General features: G+C 42.2%; 1 protein-coding gene across 2 annotated transcripts in view; it reads right to left on the bottom strand.

The window, feature by feature from the left end:
- Positions 1 to 18,577, bottom strand: part of QSER1 (glutamine and serine rich 1) — a 39,978-nt gene that overhangs the window by 4,580 nt on the left and 16,821 nt on the right. Inside the window, exons 4-12 of one of the 2 annotated variants that reach the window (XM_083462366.1) lie at positions 13,218 to 16,874; positions 11,668 to 11,939; positions 10,233 to 10,349; positions 8,640 to 8,773; positions 7,044 to 7,246; positions 5,691 to 5,828; positions 3,662 to 3,759; positions 3,079 to 3,231; positions 970 to 1,065 (exon numbers count right to left, since the gene is read on the bottom strand). In XM_083462366.1, coding sequence (XP_083318492.1) covers positions 970 to 1,065; positions 3,079 to 3,231; positions 3,662 to 3,759; positions 5,691 to 5,828; positions 7,044 to 7,246; positions 8,640 to 8,773; positions 10,233 to 10,349; positions 11,668 to 11,939; positions 13,218 to 16,874 — 4,868 coding nt within the window. Of the gene's footprint in view, positions 1 to 969; positions 1,066 to 3,078; positions 3,232 to 3,661; positions 3,760 to 3,870; positions 4,111 to 5,534; positions 5,829 to 7,043; positions 7,247 to 8,639; positions 8,774 to 10,232; positions 10,350 to 11,667; positions 11,940 to 13,217; positions 16,875 to 18,577 lie in introns of those variants that run through there. The other variant, XR_014516384.1, reaches the window with a different exon arrangement.

Below are 18,577 nucleotides of genomic sequence, written 5' to 3'. Positions count from 1 at the left end.
TGTGGCCAAATACGTTCCTTGGCTAAAGCTCTGTTTCTATACTCATGAACAACCTACAATATTATTTAACGACTTTACACTCCCTGCAGGTATGCAGCTTGCGAGTACTTCTGGACCCAGTGCTGTTGCTTGAGGCTCAGGTGGCCTCAGTGGTGCAGAGTGCCTTCCATTGGCTTTGGCCAGGTTGCTTACCAGGGCAAGATGGTTTGACCATATAATACCAATCCTAGCCCGACTGCATTGGCTGCCAATGATTTTCTGGGCCCAATTCAACCTGCTGGTTTTGACCTATAAAGCCTTAAACAGCTCAAGACTACACTACCTCTCTCTCTCTATATGAAGCAACTGGGACCCTGTAATCATCATCGGAGGCCCTTCTTCACGTGCCCCATCCACAAGAGGGCAGGAACACGAGATTAGGCAATTTCTGTGGTGGCTCCCCACTTGTGGAACACGCTCCACAGGGAGGCTTGCCTGGCACTTCATTATATATCTTTAGGCACCAAGCAAAAACATTCCTCTTCTTTCGGGCCTTTGGCTAATTCTACAATCTATGGCCTTTTAAACTCTGTGTGTGTGTGTGTGGCGGCAGGGAGTACTGATTTTGTTTGTTACTATGGTATGCATTTTTATATTGCAATCCTGTATAAAAGTAACTAAATACCATAAATAAAACTGGCAAGTTTTTCTTTTGTCTGAGCTACCTGCATTCATTTCAATCCACAGAAATTGTTCAACGACTTAAGAAGCTTTCAGAATAACCTTAACGTTTCCTGTTCACAAAAGCTCTTGAAAACCCCATATTACTGTAACCAACAAATCTTAGTATTTTAACTAGTATAACTTCCACAGCATTTTTATTTATTTTATTTCAGAATTTATGAACTATTCCTAGATTTATAGATAAATGTGACAGAATCAGATAGAAAAAACTAAAAAATTGCTATCATCAACTTGATAAAAACTGACCTCAACTTTACACCTCAGAAACATGTGGTATTTGTAATGATGGAGTGAGTGATATAAAGAGCACAATGATATCTTTTCTGGATCTACAGCAAACTCCTGCAGAGAAAAATAATTTTTATTAGCCATGAAGTTAACTATGAACTGATGAGTTTATTGGTACCAATAATTATTCCAACCACTCAGAGATAATATGCACTTGTGAATACATTCATCCACACAAGGCCTGGGTCTAGATCAGGGGTCTGCAACCTTTAAGACAAAAACAGCCACTTGGACCCGTTTCCGAAGAAAAAAAAACTGGGAGCCGCAAAACCATTGCGAGATTTAAAACAAATATATATCCGGAGCCGCGATCTGACAGCGGGCGGGAAGGTGATGTTGGGACGGTGCGTGACTAACATGCGACGTCACAGCCAGTACAGCGCCAGCCACAGTGGGGAGTGTCGGGGTGCACAATGCGCCTCCTCCCCTCGCTAGTATCCACCCCGGAGCCGCGGCAAAGGTGTAAAAGAGCCACATGCGGCTCCGGAGCCGTGGGTTGCTGACCCCTGGTCTAGATTAATCCTTCAGTTTGAAAATGGAACTGAGATCCAGCAGAGACTCTTGCAAAGGGGGTTGAGGGAGGCACTGCTCGTTTTATTTCACCTTCCCACTGCAGTCCCTGTGCATCCTCCCACATTGTTCCAGTGGCGGTTCCACCCTCCATAGCAGCTTTTCACGGGACACAGGGGAACTGGCAAAAATAACCCAGTTCCTGTGAATGGAGTTCACCCTTCCCAGTTTATAATGGGAGCCCCGGTTTAGCGCCAGCTAACACTACCCTGCGATTCTGCCCAGTAAAGCTTAACAGGGCTCGGGATGTCGATTTCATGCCCTTTAAGTTTTACCCTGTCTGATGATGATGCCTGGGTCCTCCTCCCTCTGATGTGCTTCTCAGATATCACAATGGATGAATAGGTGAATGCTGGTTTCTTGTTCACTCTTGGATTCTATTTTCTCTTAAGCATTCACCCCCTTGCACTGAATTCCCTCTGTCCAAACATCACTGTGCATCTGCCTTCAGTTTGCTGCTGCTGCAACTCCCCCATCTCCCCAACATTTCTCTCTCTCCCACTTCAGATAGGCAAATTGCAGACTACTTATTTCTGTTTGCTATATTGATAAAAAAAAAACCCTTTCAGGAAATGTCTTCCATCATTTCCACCTGGGTACCTTATGATGGCATTCAACGAAAGCAGTTCAGTGGGGAAAATATTTGCCAGATAGTTAAATGTCTAGGGCTCACAGAGGCACAGATTTAGAACAGAAATTCGGAGAACCACTGCAGTTGCTTACATACAGTATTAACATGTTTTGATACAGGTTGAAGTCAAATGTGAAAGCTACTATGTATTGAAGTGGAATACAAAGAAGGGAGATATGAGGAGGTCTGGGGAAATAAGCGTAAGGAAGATATGTTATGGAAAATTATTTGTTTTTTAACTGTTTTTATGTTGTATTTTGTTTCTTTTTATTTTTCATTTTCACTGTTATACTTTAAAAACTTTAATAAATATCTTTTGAGGGGAAAAAAGAAAGCTACTATGTAGGGGGTTAAAAAGGCAACAAGGAAGCCATAAATAAAATTGTCAATATTATCAGCCATAATGGCAGACCTTGGAACCATCAGAGATGCTTACAGTAAATCTGACTGCACATCAGCTTAGAAGTCCCATTTGAGTTCAGTGGGGCTTACCTACTCTCAGGGTAGGTTCATGTACAACCAAATAAAAAAGGGGGCGGGTAGTTCAGTACTTTTGTGTGACGGCTCATTCGCAAGGAAAATGAATACCTCCTGTTGTGAAATCTTTCCTTCAGAGAGCCCCTTTTCTATTCTCTACTTCAACATATTTACTTTTTTAAGAATACAATTTCTTACTGGGCTTCAAAGGAAATGAAACAAGTAAAATATTTTTTTAACTGCTGTTAAACAATTTATGAACAACTGAAAATCATAAAGTTTAGTACCACATTTAAATAATGTATGTAAAGATGATTCTAGTAAGGATATTAATATTCCATTAAAAATATAACAGTAAACCACCCCCAAACACTTTAAAAAACACATACCTGTGCTAATTTTGAGGCTGCTTTAGAAATCCTCAGTGTTTTCTTGTTATAAGCTTTGCCATTCATTTTGATTCTAGGAATTACACTCACTCCAGTTTTTGTTTTAGAATCTCGATTGATTACGGTCAGTTCAGGGAAGCTTTCCAAAGCAGCCTTAGAAGAGAGCAAAAAGGCAGAAATATACAGTCTGTGCAGGATTCCACTACGTCAAATTAATAAGCAACAAATTTTATTAGAATTCTTTGATAAAATAAGTCTTTAAAAGAATGCAGGAGCAATTACTGTTATTCGAGTTCTTAAAAATATATTCAGTTAATCCTGTTCAGGTGATTTACCCAATTAAGGTAAGATATAGTTTCATATTATGCTAACTGGTGTTTACAGGAAGTCTCCCTTTCATCTGAAAATGCAGGATTATAGCTGGGCAATTTTTATCTGAAGGGATAAAAATATATACAAGAAATCCAATAGGAATTTGCACTGATGTTTTATTTGCTTTGTGTGATTAGACATCACTTCCCAAAAGATCTCAAGCAATGTAAGAGCAGTAAATAATTAATAAAACCATTTTAACTATCAATACCTTGAGTGAACGCTCCAAGCTCAATTTGGACAGCAGCCTTTTTCTATTGTCGTTTAGCATGCCATCAATTTTTCTCATATGAGGCAAAAGCAGCTCATCTGAAAAAGCAGAACACAATATATGTTCAAAGCAAAGCAAGCACTGGCCAGAAGCAGAAAGAGGTAAGAAAAAGGGTCACGAACAAGCTCAGTAAAATATACCCAGACGACTCAAACAAGTTAATCTGTATTTGTAATCTATATTTCAACCTATTTTGTATTTTATATATTGGAGTTTACTGTATACAGCTTAGATAATCAGTTTGAAGCAGTATCTAAACAAGAAAGATCTCTTGCTTGCCTAGAGGGGAGGATTGAGGGCTGTGTGTATAGAAACCTGATTTTTGCATGACTGGAATTAGCCTACAATACAAAGAGTCATGTCTGCCCACCCATCTTTGCCACTGGCCCCTCCCACCATTGGCACATGGCCCCTCCCCCTAGAACAGTGTTTCCCAACCACTGTTCCGCGGCACACTAGTGTGCCGCGAGATGTTGCCTGGTGTGCCGCGGGAAAAATTAAAAAATTGAAAGATTTTTTTTTTTAAGTCAAATTTTCTATTGGGGCGCCGTCACTAGATGACCCCTGGGGTTCCCTCCCCCCCTCCCGCTCTGCGCCTCCCTCCTCCTCCTCCTCCTCCTCCGGGGAGGCCCTTCCTGGCTCTCGGCCAAGGCTTGGCGGCTGCCACTCACTCACTCGCTCACCCACCCGTCCCTCCATCCCTGCACCCGGCCTCTCCCCCTCTGTCCCCGGCGCGGGGGCTGGCGGGATCCGTTGTCCCCTTGCCCTTGGGCTCCGCGCCCGCGCGGGGTGCGCGAACTACGTTTCCCAGCGTGGCCGGGCGTTTTGTTTGAAGCGCTCTTCTCCCGGCCATGGAATGAGCGCAGCGGCGGCAGCCGGGCAGGGGCTCTTCCGCGCAGCCTGCCTGCGCCCCCGCGGAGATCGGGCGGCAGGATGGAGCCCGGGGATCCCCGCGGAGGCGGAGCGGCAAAGGCGGAGGCTGCCCCCCAGGTAGGGCTGCGTCGGGGGGGGTTTATTTTTGCAATGCTGCATCCGCGCCGGAGGGGACGCATCGGACCGCGGGGAGACCCCTTGGCGGGCGTGCAAGGCAATGCATGCGTGCAGGCGTTGCATGGAGTGCAGTGCAATGCAATGGCAACGCGGCGCCCTGCATGCATGCATGCAACTTCCACCGGCGCTCCGGACTTGGCAGGTGAGGGGGGTCCCCAGTGGGCGGCAGAGAGAGCCGGGAGGGCGAAGGGGAGCCGGGGGGGAGCAGCGCTGCTCCCCGAGCCGAGCCCGGGGGGAAACTTCGGCGTCGTTGCGCCGGGTGTTGGAAGCGGAGGCTGGCGGGGGCCCCTCACCTGCAAAACCTGGTCGCCTCTCATATATTTCGTGCATTGCGTTCATCGCCTGCTTTCTCCTCCAAGGAGCTCTCCCCGTGTTATCCTCGCAACAACAGCCCTGCGAGGTGGGTCAGGCGAGTGGCCCAAGGAAGCACCCAGGGATTCTCCTGGCCAGGTGGGGTGATTTGAACCCTGCTCTCTGCCCGGTCTTCGTCCTCATTTAGCCCCCACATGTGCATGACTGTGCATGACTGAGGTTTTCCCCCCTCGTCTTGGCTATGGTGTGAGTCTGTGCTGTTAATTAATGGGGTTCTGCCTTCGGAGAAGATGAGCCAGCCCTCAAGGAGGTGATTATGTAATTTGCTAGCAATTCATGTCCCTCCCGGCGTGACGCTGCGCGCTGACGTCACGGGGCTGTAATGGTGGTGTGCCTCGAGATTTTTTTCATGAAACAAGTGTGCCTTTGCCCAAAAAAGGTTGGGAAACACTGCCCTAGAAGACTGCCCCTACCAGTGATCTACAGACTACCGTTTGGGACCCCTGAACTCTAAATGCTTGTGATCTCAAGCTGATGTCTTATCCGTTCCTTGAACAAAGATATCATACGGGAAACAGAAATAAGTGAAAGGTTGAACACACTGTACCATTGCTCCTCTCCAACGCCAGCATAGTATCTGGATCCAAGGCAATACTAACAAGCAGTTCCATGTAGCTCCTAAATGTTTCTTTCATAGCTCTGGTGTTCAAAAAACGAGCAATGATAGGAGCTGGAGGTGCAGTGTCTGAAATACAGTATCAGAAATACAAATATATTGTTCCAATTGCATTTTGTTTACAGGCCTAGAAATTCATTACGATTCTGGTGACCTCTAGTGACCATTCAAAGAAATACATTATGCATTATTTTAGTAAGGACTGAGCTGTTAAGATCCTTAACAGTTGAAAAAAAGCTTCAAATAATTTAAAGAAGAACAACAAAATATGGATTCTTACTGGATTAGTTATAAGCTGAAAAATAGTGCTTAGGAGGAGTTTTTATGATTATACTGCATTCAAATTCAAGCTTAAACTTTTTCTTCATTTTGGAAAATTAGCATCCTTTGCTTTGAAAACCTAAATGAAACATCTGAAAATAACATGGCTGCTACAGAAGAATTAACCAATGCCCAAAGACACTGCAAGCGCCACTTAAAATTAAATGTTAAAGAAGTCATTCCTAATAAGGACAGTGGAGTGGAGACTTGGGAGAAACATTTCTACCTGACAGAAATTGCCAAAGGTCAAACCAATCCACAGGGTGTTACCGACCCTAAAGCCAACACGGCCTGCCTCACCTCTTAGATGCCTATGTGTTGCATGCTGTCTGCAAAGATATGCAAATGTGTTGGCGTTCCATGTGATTGGGCTTCCCAACCATGCGGGGTGCTTATACATGTATGCATGTAAGCATCCCTTCACAGACACTGAGCTCAACAAGCAAACATTTGGTAACATTGAGCTGGGTCCAAGAGGTGCAGCCCCTGTTCCCTCCTCCACATGCAAAGTAAATGCGTGCTGGCAATGTCTGCATAAGACTCTACTCATCCCACGTTATGAAGCAATATAAAAAAAGTTGCCCTCTTCAAAAATGGTGGCTTTGAAATGTTCACGATTACCATGCAACAAAACAGAAAATGACATTTTGTGACGCAGTGAATTTTTGTTCTACTAAAAGGGGGGAGGAAAAGCAGCACCAAAAGCAAGAGAAGTCGTGAAAGAGGCTGAGCCTCAAGGTGGTGCCAGTAATAAATCTTTACAAAATATAGTTTTTGCAAAATAAAGTCCAATGTGTTTCGGTTAAAAGCAACCTTCTTCAGGGCACTTATTAAGAATAAGGTTTTCCTATCAAGTGAGCACCTCTCCACCAAGTTTTGCTGAGATATTTGCAAAGCTTATTAATTTTTTTTTGGAAGAGATTACATAATCAGAACACCTAGTTTTGACATTGTGGCCCTTACCTTCCTCGTCACTCTGGAGTTGAGGGGCAGGGGGCAATTCTTCTTTCCATGTTTTCCGTTTCTTTGGTGGTGGTTCTGCCTTTATCTTTGGCTGCTTAGCTTTGGGTTTCACTACAGAAACTTTTGCTGTTGCAGGTGTAGTTTTTGATGCTGGAGGCTCAGGAGATTTGTTGATGCTAGTGCTTGGCTTACAATGGACAGGCCTACAAATTGAAAGCGAGAGGAAATGAAAGGAACTATTGCGAGTACGAGCTTCACCTTTATAAACTGAATTAACCTCATTCAGGTTATTCATTAATTTATTATTCTCTCTGCATTAATGCCTTTATGGACCTTTATTCCATTTTCACCTGCAGACAAGCACAATTGTTTAAATGATCTAACTACTGGGAAAGATCCACTGCAGCGTGAGCAGACCTCTTCCGCTCATGCAACAGGGCTTCTCCTTCTCGTCCTCCCCCGGACTCTGCACCCACCCAAAAAACAAATCTGCTCTAGCAGGGCGGAGCAGCTGATTTTGAGAGCACAGTGAGAGGAACTGGATGAGGAAGAAGTCCTGTTGCAAAGCAGGTTTCCATTGTGCAAGTGAGTGGTCATGATTAGATATAGCACACCAGTTCTGAATGTGTTGTTAGCTGGTAATCTGATGTGTTCAAATTCACTCATGCATGTGCCAGGTTGCTCCCACCCAACCATTAGATGCTGAAAGACTAACTAGTAGAATTTTGTGAATGGGAGAAAGGAGGAATGTCGCTTCTCATTTAACAGCAACCAAGCTCCACAGAAGGAACTAAGAGGAAACCCAAAGAATGACACTAAGCTGAAAAATATTGGCTGGGGAAAAATGTATCTATGAACAACATCACACAAATATGGTTTAGAGCACTGCCAATGGGCTGCAGAGAGTCTTAGGGTCATGTGCTCGTCATAATTCATTTTGTAATTCAATTCAGTCATAAGGCAGCTTACAACATGAAAAGATTCACATAATTATAAACGTAAGTAGTCATAAACAATAAACAAAGCACATCAAAAAGCAGCCAAGCATAACAAACCATAAGATCCAAAAATAAAGATCCAGAAATTAGTAGCAATAACAGCAACAAAAGACCCCCCAAAGCAATACTCCAACCCCAGAGTCTGTTCAGCAGCCTCAGCTTTCGTAGCTAGAGTCTGTCAGGGCCCCTCCTTCCCACACCAGGTGGAAAAAGGCTAGCAAAGCAGGGAGCAGGTCTTCCAGGACTCAGAGCCAAGATGCTCCCGTTCTGTTCTCCGTTGTACACAAGGAGAGTGAAAGTTCCATATTCTCTTTTACCTAAACCTCAGTTCCCAAAGTTTGTACATAATGGGAAACAATGGTTTAGTCAAAAGTGAGCGAAGATACTTTCCCTCCTCCTCTTATACATGGAAGAGAACCATGCACGCCCAAAGTGTGTAATTACGCAAACCAGTCCACGTTTTCAGTCTATTCTATTTGTTGCAACTACAAATAAATATTATGGATGTCGGCTGTAAAAAAATACAAAATATTTCTATTAAAATCTACAAATGTTAAAGCTTTTCTATTTGACACTTTATTTTATCAAAATAAAATACCTTGCAGACGGCACTGGCTTATTTCTGGGTCTCTTGGAACACACTCTGACATACTCTTTCTTGTTTGCATTTTCTATAAACTTCACGTATACTCTTTTGTACTTTGATTTTGCATCTCCAAAATACCCAAGATACTGCAACGAGAAAAAACGCAGACATAGTACATGCAGATTATTGCACTCAATTTTGTACAGGATAATTTATATTTAAGTTTAAATAATGGGTTGCGTCCAGATATAAGTGTGAGCACAAGGCACCTATCCTCCTGAGGGTCCTCCAGGAAAGGGCTGGGATGTAACATGGGGGAGCTGAAGTAGGTGGGAACTAAGCCCAAGAGAGGCAGTGTAATAATGCACAGCACCCCCCCCCAAAAAAAGAGAGCTAACATTATTTTAGGCTGCATCAATAGAAATATAGTGTCCTGATCAAGGGCACTATTCTGTCTTGGTCAGACCTCACCTGGAGTACTGCGTCCCAATTTTGGGTACCACAATTTAAGCAGGGAACATATGCAGAGGAGGGCAACCAAGATGATCAAGGGTCTGGAAGCCATGCCTATTTTATTTATTTATATTAAATTTGTATACCACCCTTCTTCTGTAGATATCAGGGTGGTTCAGAATATAAAAAAATACAATATGAGGAATGGTTGAGGAAAATGGGTATGTTTAGCTGGTAAAGAAGAGAGTGAGAGAAGATATCATAGCCATCTTCAAATATCTAAAGGGCTGTCACATGGAAGAGGGAAGAAGCTTGTTTCCTCCTGCTCCAGAGGCTAGGACCCAAACCAATGGATTCAGGAGATTCTGACTAAACATCAGAAAATTTTTTGATGGTAAGAGCTGTTGGTCAGTGGAACAGATTCATACAAGAGGTGATGGACTCTTCTCCTTTGGAGGTTTTTAAGCAGAGACTGGATTGCCATCTGTCATGCATGATCTGGTTGAGATTCCTACATTGCAGGGAGTTGGACCAGATGTTCCTCGGGATCCCCTCCAATGCTATGGGTAGAGCTTTCACTTGTGAAAAGTCTTGATGCAACCAAATAAATAAGAGTTAAGCTTATCACACACTCCAAGTTAAAAGAATCAGCATATAAAATTTAGATCATGTCTTCATCGCTAAGTAAGAAGAACGTCTAATAGGTTACTCTTTTATAAGCACATCCTTTAGCCTGAAGGTTTTGATAGAATTCAACACACCAGTTTAGCTCAAAGGCACATAATATGTAATGTGCCTGGCCTGTGTTTCTGAAGCTTAAGGCATTAGGTGCTCATTTACAGCTGGGAGAATTAGAAATGATCCTTCAGTGGGGGAATAAAAGACCCAGGGGCCTTTCAAGTGGTTTCTGATTATTACAGTTAGTAACCACACATTACCTGATTTGCACGTCACAGCAGGTTATGGCCGCCATGAACAAGGAGTGGAACAAGCAATGAATGCCTGCGAAGGGGAGAAGGAGGAGGTGGCAGCATGAACACTCCTTTCTGCCAGCCGTAGTCTATGAAAGAACTTCTATTATCATAGTGACTACAATGTCACAGGGTTCTTTGTTGCTGAGTACCAAGATTAATGTGGAATCCTTGTACGTACACTGTTAGTAGCTGTGAACTCTCTCTGTCCATCTCGCACTTCAGGAACAAACTTCTGCAACAAAGCTTTTTGAACCTTCCAGATGGCTGGAGGCTCCATTCCTGTTTTTAAAGCAACCTGCAAGGGGAAAAAGCAAATAAAAGCAACTATTTCAATTAGTTTTATGCAGCTGAAGTGATTAGTTCCAACTGCACCCTACCTTCATGAGTTTGTATATTTTACACAGTATTTTATGTTTTCCATAGCAGCTCTCAACACATACTGTAATGATTGCAATTGCCACTTGAAGGTCAAACTGAAGGGTGTGGGCCTTCCCAAGCATATAAATTAAGACCTTTGGCCCTCAAAATATTGCTAGACTACAACTCCCATCATCCCTATTGACTATGCTGGCGGGGCCAATGGGAATGGGAGACCAACAGCATCTAATAGGCCACAGCAGGTTTGCCACCCCTGGTATACATGAACATAATACTTCTCATGGGAAAACCCAGCACTACATCCACTGCACCACACTACCACAAGCCCCTCTTCCATTATTTTGAAGTCATGACAACTAAAGAGCAAATGGAAATATCTCATATTTGTGATATTTCCAGTGAACTACCCTGAGACCTACGGGTATAGGGCGGTATATAAATTCAATAAAATAAAATAAAATAAAATAAAAACACACACACCTCCCCCCCAATTTAATGTTTTAATAATGCCATTTGAAAATGCTCTAAAAGTATATAGAACTATCAAAACCCAACCAAACAGTATTTACTGCAGATCTGAATACAGAAGAACATCAGGTTACATTACCCTTGGGTAGCGTAAACTTCAGGTTGCGAAAGCAGCAAACCCAGAAGTGTTTTGCCACTCGCGCATGCGCAGAAGCGGTTTCTCTGATTGCGAAAACTTCAGGATACGGCTGGACCTCTGAAATGTATCCCGTTCGCAAACGGAGGTACCACTATACAAGTAAATGACAATGAGAATTGTCATATCTGCCCCAGAGATGATATTGACAAGTTGTTTTGAGGGTGGGCTGCTGTTTTCTTCCTTGTTTTTAAGAGAGTGATGGGCACAACTATAGCCTGTCAGCTCAGGCATCACGCAAAACTAATCGCCACAAACCCACTGAAACTATAGTTTCCACTTCTGGTTTAATGGCCAATTTCAAACCATGGTCTATCAACTTAGATATCAAGCAAAACCAGTTAAATTTCCTAAACAATGTTTTAGTAGGATCTCAATTTGTGTCTCCATGTAACATATGCATTTATAAACGCTAGTCCCTTGTTAGCAGAAAAGATTTGTACATATTTACAGTAAAGTACCAAAAATGTCAAAACTACAAGATACCAAGAAAAGGTATCTTACACATGGCAGGAAATACTCTTTGATCAGTGTGTTCTCTTAAATTGCTCAAAGCAAAATTATTGATTACCTTTAGTAATTCTATATCTTCAATCTTCACTACAAATTCATCACGTTCTCTGTACACGCCCTCGCCTCCACTTTCTCCGTCGTCCTCCTCAATATATCCTTCTATTGCAGCAGTTGCCTGTGTTTTTGCTAAGTGTTCTGTAAGAACTCTGCCCATCTCATGTTGCACTAAACACATTTTCACCTGAGAATCTGCCACAGAACTAGTTGTTTCAGAAGATTCCTTCCTTACGACAGTATTGGTGGTGGCATTAGATAAAGTCTTGATGATTTCTGAAGTAAAAAACCAAGCATTTTTTCATATTTCAATTAACAACTCTTTTCAGCTTATCGTAAGCCACTTAAAAATTGTTACTGAGTAGAACAAAATGCTAGTTCCACTGATGACATTAGGAGGATCCCCTATCTGAAATCCTAGGCTACTGTATGTCTAACATATTTACTTTTCATTAAAAATTAGTGCAGCATACCAGAAAAAGACTGAAGCTTCAACACCACCCCCCAAAAGAAATCAAGGCACCCTCAAATTTGAAAGGTTTGCTGCTTTGAACTACATATGGAAGAAATTGGATCCTCAGGGTGCTAAAAGGGAATGCAAACAGACAAGACCACACCCATCTTTTAATATGTATGATAAATGTGTTGCGGTACACCTAAGGTGGACTGGGATTTTTCAAAGTTGAATTTGTCTCTTAACACACAATCAAGAGCTTAGCTTTGTGGAGACACTTTCAAAGGTAAGACTTGGACACAAAATATTCATCCTAAGAGAAAAGGGACAGTTACTTAATAAAAAGGACAGATATCAAATTATTAAACTTGTGCTGCATAGGATATGGCCCAATGTGTTACTGTTTATACACCGTGAATAGGGAAAATAAACTTTTTTATAAAAAAAGCTTAGGCATTAAAATGACCCTTAAGAACAGAATGATTGTGTAAAGTCACATAAACATATTACATCATTTTTTAAGCTTTCAGAATGAATTTATATCAAACCAAATTAAATCAGGCCTATAGGTTGTATCCAATGCAGCTTACACTGCAGACGTCTGTGCATAAAAACATACTGTCAGGGAACTGCTATCAGTGCCGGAGGGAGAGAGCAAAAGCCAGAGGGATTCCAGAGAGCGTCCAGAGATCGGGAGAAGCAGCCATTACACATACCTTCCTCTTCTGGCTTCTCCAGCCCCTGTGGTGGAGAAATCTTATCCAGAGGGATAGGGGATCCTCTAGAACAGAGTTTGGGGTTGTGTGGTGGGAGGAAGCACTGTTGCATGAGTGGAACTGTTTGCATAGCACTGGATGAAAACCATTGTTTCCCAATACAAATAGTGGAATGTGACAACACTTACAACCATTTTCAAGAAAGCTAAATTGACTTCCAAGTATATTTTCACCTATCAGTATCCTGCTTTGCCTAAATAACAGTGAAATATAGATATCCGTCTACAGCATTTGGGATAAGCAAGAGCGAATCATTTGAATCTTTTACTTAAGTTATTTTAAAACCAGATCCACATATCCAATTGTGAACAGAATAATCTTTACCTGATTTTTTCTTTTTATCAGAAGCATCGTCCAAAGTTGACAATGCAGAAGTGATGCACTTTTGAAGATCCTGGTTAGCCCCTACAGAATCTTCATCAGAAGAAAACGATGGCAATGCTTCCGAATTTTTCTTCAGTTCTTCATCACCCTTTCTGTTTGAACATTCAGTGCTGCTCTCAAGTGAGGGAGAAGGTGCTGCTGCTGCCATGTGAGGCTTTGAAAGTGGATGTGGACAAGGTGCTCTAACAACAGGGGTAACAGGTCTCCGCACACGACTAGGAACACGCACAGCAGGAGCTGAAAACTGCTGCCTGGGTCCACCTTTTAAGAAATCTAAAAAAGATGCAATGAATCCTGTTCTGACTTCTGGCTGTTTTTCTTCCACCTCTTTTATTTTCTGCCTCATTTTCTCTTGATGTTGGTAAGTTTCATGGCAGCTTTCAGAAGCAGGGGAATATGGCAAGGCAGCCTCAGTTCCTCTTGAATTCTGACGTTTGCACTGTCCACTTCGCTTCAATTGCTTCTGGTGCATACCATCTTCGTTGGCATTTTTAAGCTGATTTTGCCCCCTGTCCTTTTGCTTCTGAAGTTCCTCTTGTGATAAATCTTGGCTCTTGCCTTCAGCTCTGCTGCCACTTTCATCACCTGGTTGTTGCATAGATATTGGCTGCAGTGGAACTTTAGTTCTGCTTCCTGTCACAGTGTTGTCACTTTCCATGTTAAAAACACCATGGGGTGCGGCACTCTCATTTCGAGCCCTACCACTTAAAACAAGATCTATATCTTTTACATTTATTGTACTATCCATATGAATACCGTTTTTATCTTCACATTCATTACCAATGCCAGACTGCTGCTTAACTAAGCCAGGAACCTGTTCGTGCCTCTGTTCAAGCTCTGAGGTAGCAACTCTAGTAGGAATGCTGTGATCAGGAGTCTCAAGGTGTTGTTGCTCAAGGCTCCTATTTTTTGGCTGCATTGTAGGCACTGCTGTTAGGTTTAGTGTAACCTGGCCTCCATTTAAAGAAACATTGTTTATGTTCAGTGGCTTTCCAACAACAGTTGATGAGTTGTTGAAGCTAGAAGTCACATGTCTGACATCCATTGTCTGGAACTGAGACTTAGAATTGTCCCCATTTTCAACTGACTGGATATTTTCTTCATTAGCTGTAGATTTGGCAAATTCAGACGTTGTTCCTACACAAGCTGCAGCTGTTGCTGCCAAGATATCTTCCACATTAGACAGTATATTCCTCTCATCGTTGAGAAGCATAGACTCTGGAAAACATACAGAACTAAGGGAAACAAACTGATTCTTAGATTCATGATCTGGCCGCACAAAATTCTCTTTCAACGTCAAGTGTTGCTGTAGTGGCTTTGATGGTTCAGAAATGTTCATTTTCATAACTTCAGAGTTCTGAGAATGAAGCTGCTGCTGAGAATGTCCTCCATTACTCTGAATCATATGACCATCTAGGTGAAGGAATGGGTGAGTCACCTGCTGAGAACCCTGAAGGCGCTGCTGGACTTGTGAAGAACCTTTCGTGTGGCCCAAGCCAGATTGTAGTATTGACTGCTGAAGCATTTGCAAATCACAGGCAGATTCTAGAAGTACCTGTGCACCAGGCAAACACAGCTGCTGGCCATGCCTTATGGCTTGACTGTGAAGCTGTGGTGGTGTGCTCATGACTTGGCCCTGTTGCTCTGATGCTTTCGCTTCATGTACTTTATGCAGAAGAGAATGCTGCTGGCTGAGTTCTTTAGAATCCACATTTACTTGGCTTGTTGGCAATAAATTAGCTGCCTTTTTAATATCATGGCTTCCTACGTTAGTGATATGGCCAATTTGCTGGGTGAGCTGTGCCACAGAACTAATCATTCTTTCGTCTTTTTTTGATCCCTGAAAAGTAAGCCCAACAACTTGATCTTCAAGACGGGAGTTACTCCTGATTACACTTTGAGAATACCTATTATCTGCTTTGGAAACTTTGTAATTTGTATCCTGAGCATTAACTTCCTCATCGGCTAGCCTCTGAGTGGAGGAATCCAAAGATGTTTGCTGTTGCAATGCCTGCATATCTTGCATTGGGAACTGTTCATCTTGCTTACACGTTTGATATAAGTTTGGGTCAGATTCCCTTTTGATGTATAACTTAGTATCTGAGGAAGACCTGTTGTTCTGCAATGCCTGTGAATGAGCTGGCACTGCAAAAGAAGTTGACTGGACAACTGGCAAAAACTTTTGAGACTGCGGAGAAGATGGCTCTTGTGCCTGAGAATGTAAAGAAATATAGTTCTGGGGAGGGCTCGAGGCTGACAAGTTCTGAACATGTGGAGAAGAATATGGAAGAGATGGCGACGTTAATGTTAAAGGTTGCCCTGTTGTGTATGTTTCCGAAGGACTAACCACTGACAAAACCTGTGATTGAGATGAATAGCTACCTTGGGATCTGCTAATGGTTGACAAACCCTGAGAATGACTAGAAGAGTAATTTTGAGATTGGCTGACTGAAGAAAGATCCGTTTGCCCAGAGTAATTGCCATTTGAAATTGAACTTAATACCTGTTGATCAGAAGAATAGCTTAGTGTCTGGCTATCTGAAGCAATTGCCTGTGATTGCCCAGGAAAAGCGAGTGTTTTGTACAGTGGTGGCAGCTTCTCAACCTTGATGGCTGAGAATACCTGTGCATGACTGACTGGTGGCACATTCTGCGATTGCGTTGAAACATAGTTTTGTGATTGGCTTACTGACAAGAGGCTTGGAAGCTGTGCTGTAGAATAGATTTGTGCTTGACTTGCTATTACAGAATTCTGGCTCTGTGCAGTTTTGGAAAAGCTTTGCGTCTGCACAGTAGGGGCAATGCTTTGTGGCTTAGGAGTCTTTGTTGATCTTGGTGGCTGCTTCGTAGAGCAGTGTTTTGCTTTTGTAGTGGAAACAGATGGAAAACCAGGTGATGGAATCGCTGATGTGTATGACTGAGCAAGTTCTACTGAAACTTGAGAGGTCTTTTGCTGGGGTCTCCCATTGCTCACCTGAGTAGAATCATCGACTGGGCTACAAGATAGGGAAGACTGGCGGGATGTATCCTGAAAATCATTTCCACTTGAACTTGATAAATAGTTGTGTAAGGAATGCTGTGAACCAGTCAGTTGTGCCTGAACAGACTGTGTGCTCGAAGGCCGCTGATGGTGCTTAATAACACTACATTCTCGCTGCAGGGCTCTTTCAATTGAGGCAGTGGAACCAGTAAACAGAGGTGAACTATATACTTGTGGAGCCTGCTGAGCTCCTCCAAGTGATGAAGGCAACAAACTGAACTGTGGCTGCAAGAGATGGGGTGCAGACTCCTGAGCAGAGCGATATGTTGAAGACTGTGGTGGTATGCTGGTACTTAACACAGAACCGCCCAGGCGCTCAAAGGCCAGCGCTGTGGGAACTGGGCTCTGGGATGTCTTGATCTGCAATAAAGGGTCATGAGCACTAAGAAGACCATTTGATGTCGGGCTGAAAGTTGCATCTTGAAGTGTTAGAGAAGGAGTAGCAGCAAAGTTTCTACTGCTGAAAGTGTTAGGATGCTGATAGGCTGAAGTTGGTGGAAACGTCCCAGAAGCTGGCAAGGCTCCAGTAACAAAAAGCTCGGTTGATGAATGCATGCCTGTTTTAAAAAAAGGGAAAAAAGACACTGATAAAAAAGGGGAGTGACTACTCAATAGTGAAATAAGAACATACGTAACCATTTTTTTCCAACTTGGACCTAATAAGAATTATTTAACCACTGCATTTGGAACCAGACAAAACTTATATTCTATTAATATAAAAGAGGATGGTGAAATCATTTGTCTTCCTGGAATTTGTTTTGGGTAGCCTCTGCTATCCTGCTTATATGGTGGCAATTCAGGAACAAATGGCTGCAAACTAAACCTAATCCATATAAGATTAACATATTACTGTGCAATAAATGTGGCAAACTGAAAGAGGTTATAGAGCTTGTTTTTGGTAAGAGTGTACTCTGGATCAGGAGCACTGTGGGGGGTGTTTCTTGATCTGATGCTTTCCCTGGATATTCAAGTGGTGCAGCGGCAAGAAGCACTTTTTTTAAAAACCAGATCCACTGTTGATCCAATTAAAAGTATTTTCTGGAGAAATCAGTACTGTCTTAGTTATCCACATGCTAGCACCTCCAGGCCAGACTGTTGTAAAGCTTTCTATATGAGGCTGCCTTTAATGACAGTTCAGAAACTACAAATGGTCTAAAACAAGGAATCCAGAATGTTATGTAGGACACACGAGGTTGGAGTGTATTATTCTAATTATGCATCAACCATATTTGGTGACCGTTCCAAGATTCAATTTAAATTGCTTGTTTAATCTTTAAAGCTCTAGAAATATTGGAGCCATGTTAATTTAGGGTCCACTGCTCCCAGCTGAGCCTGTTTGTCACTTGAGATCTGTATCTGAGGCTCTCATGGTCCTACCCTTATGTGACATTATGCTAAATTAACAGGAAGGTTCTTGATACAGAGCCTTTCCAATAGAGGCACCAAGACTGTGAAATGCTCCCTGCCCCCTTGAAATACATTGGGATTCCTCTTTTAAATTTTACTGTGCCAATTTGTTGTATTTTAAAAATGTTAAAATCTACTACTTTTATTACTTCTTATTGTGTTACTATTATTTATTTTATGTTGGAGAAATACAAATAACTTTATTAAAATAGCCACCAATATATTCAATTTAAAACTACACTGAAGTCAATGCGAACTACTTGTATTCTATTTAGGATCAGTTTGTGAAACTCTCCCACTGCTATAAAAAATCGGCCCAATTTCAAAGAATGTCCCATTTCAAAGAATGTCACAACTGATTTAATAGAGCTAATCTTGAATTCAGGACCTCTTTCAAGAGAACAATATGCCAGGACTTTTGTTTTAGCTAAATGCCTTAGATGTGACCTGTGACACATATACAACATATTCTTGTCTATTTTTAGGGTTTTTATGTGTTTTATCAACATATAGTTAAATGGCACTAGGTCTTTCGGAGTTTCTGATGTGCTTCTTATTACCATGCAAGTTCTTCAATAAATGCAATATTGTATTTATACATTATTGTTCACAGGGGAGAGAGACTGCAACCATGATGGTCCCTGCTAACAAGTGTGCAACTATGTTAGCAAGCCACTGATTTTTTGCTAGCTTTTTGCAATGCAAACTTATAGGTCGAAGACATCAAGGACTTCTGACTGCATATGGACACACCATCAGCCCTGAGATCCCACATGCTAAACTGACCCAAGACTAATATTTTCATAGAAGTTCAATTACCAGTTTTGTCCTGCAAGGAAGTTAGACCAGTTTT

The sequence above is a fragment of the Podarcis liolepis genome (genome assembly GCF_965112155.1).
Source record: "Podarcis liolepis genome assembly, chromosome: 1".
NCBI classification, from domain to species: domain Eukaryota; kingdom Metazoa; phylum Chordata; class Lepidosauria; order Squamata; family Lacertidae; genus Podarcis; species Podarcis liolepis.
This window is presented reverse-complemented; position numbering and strand designations above follow the sequence as displayed.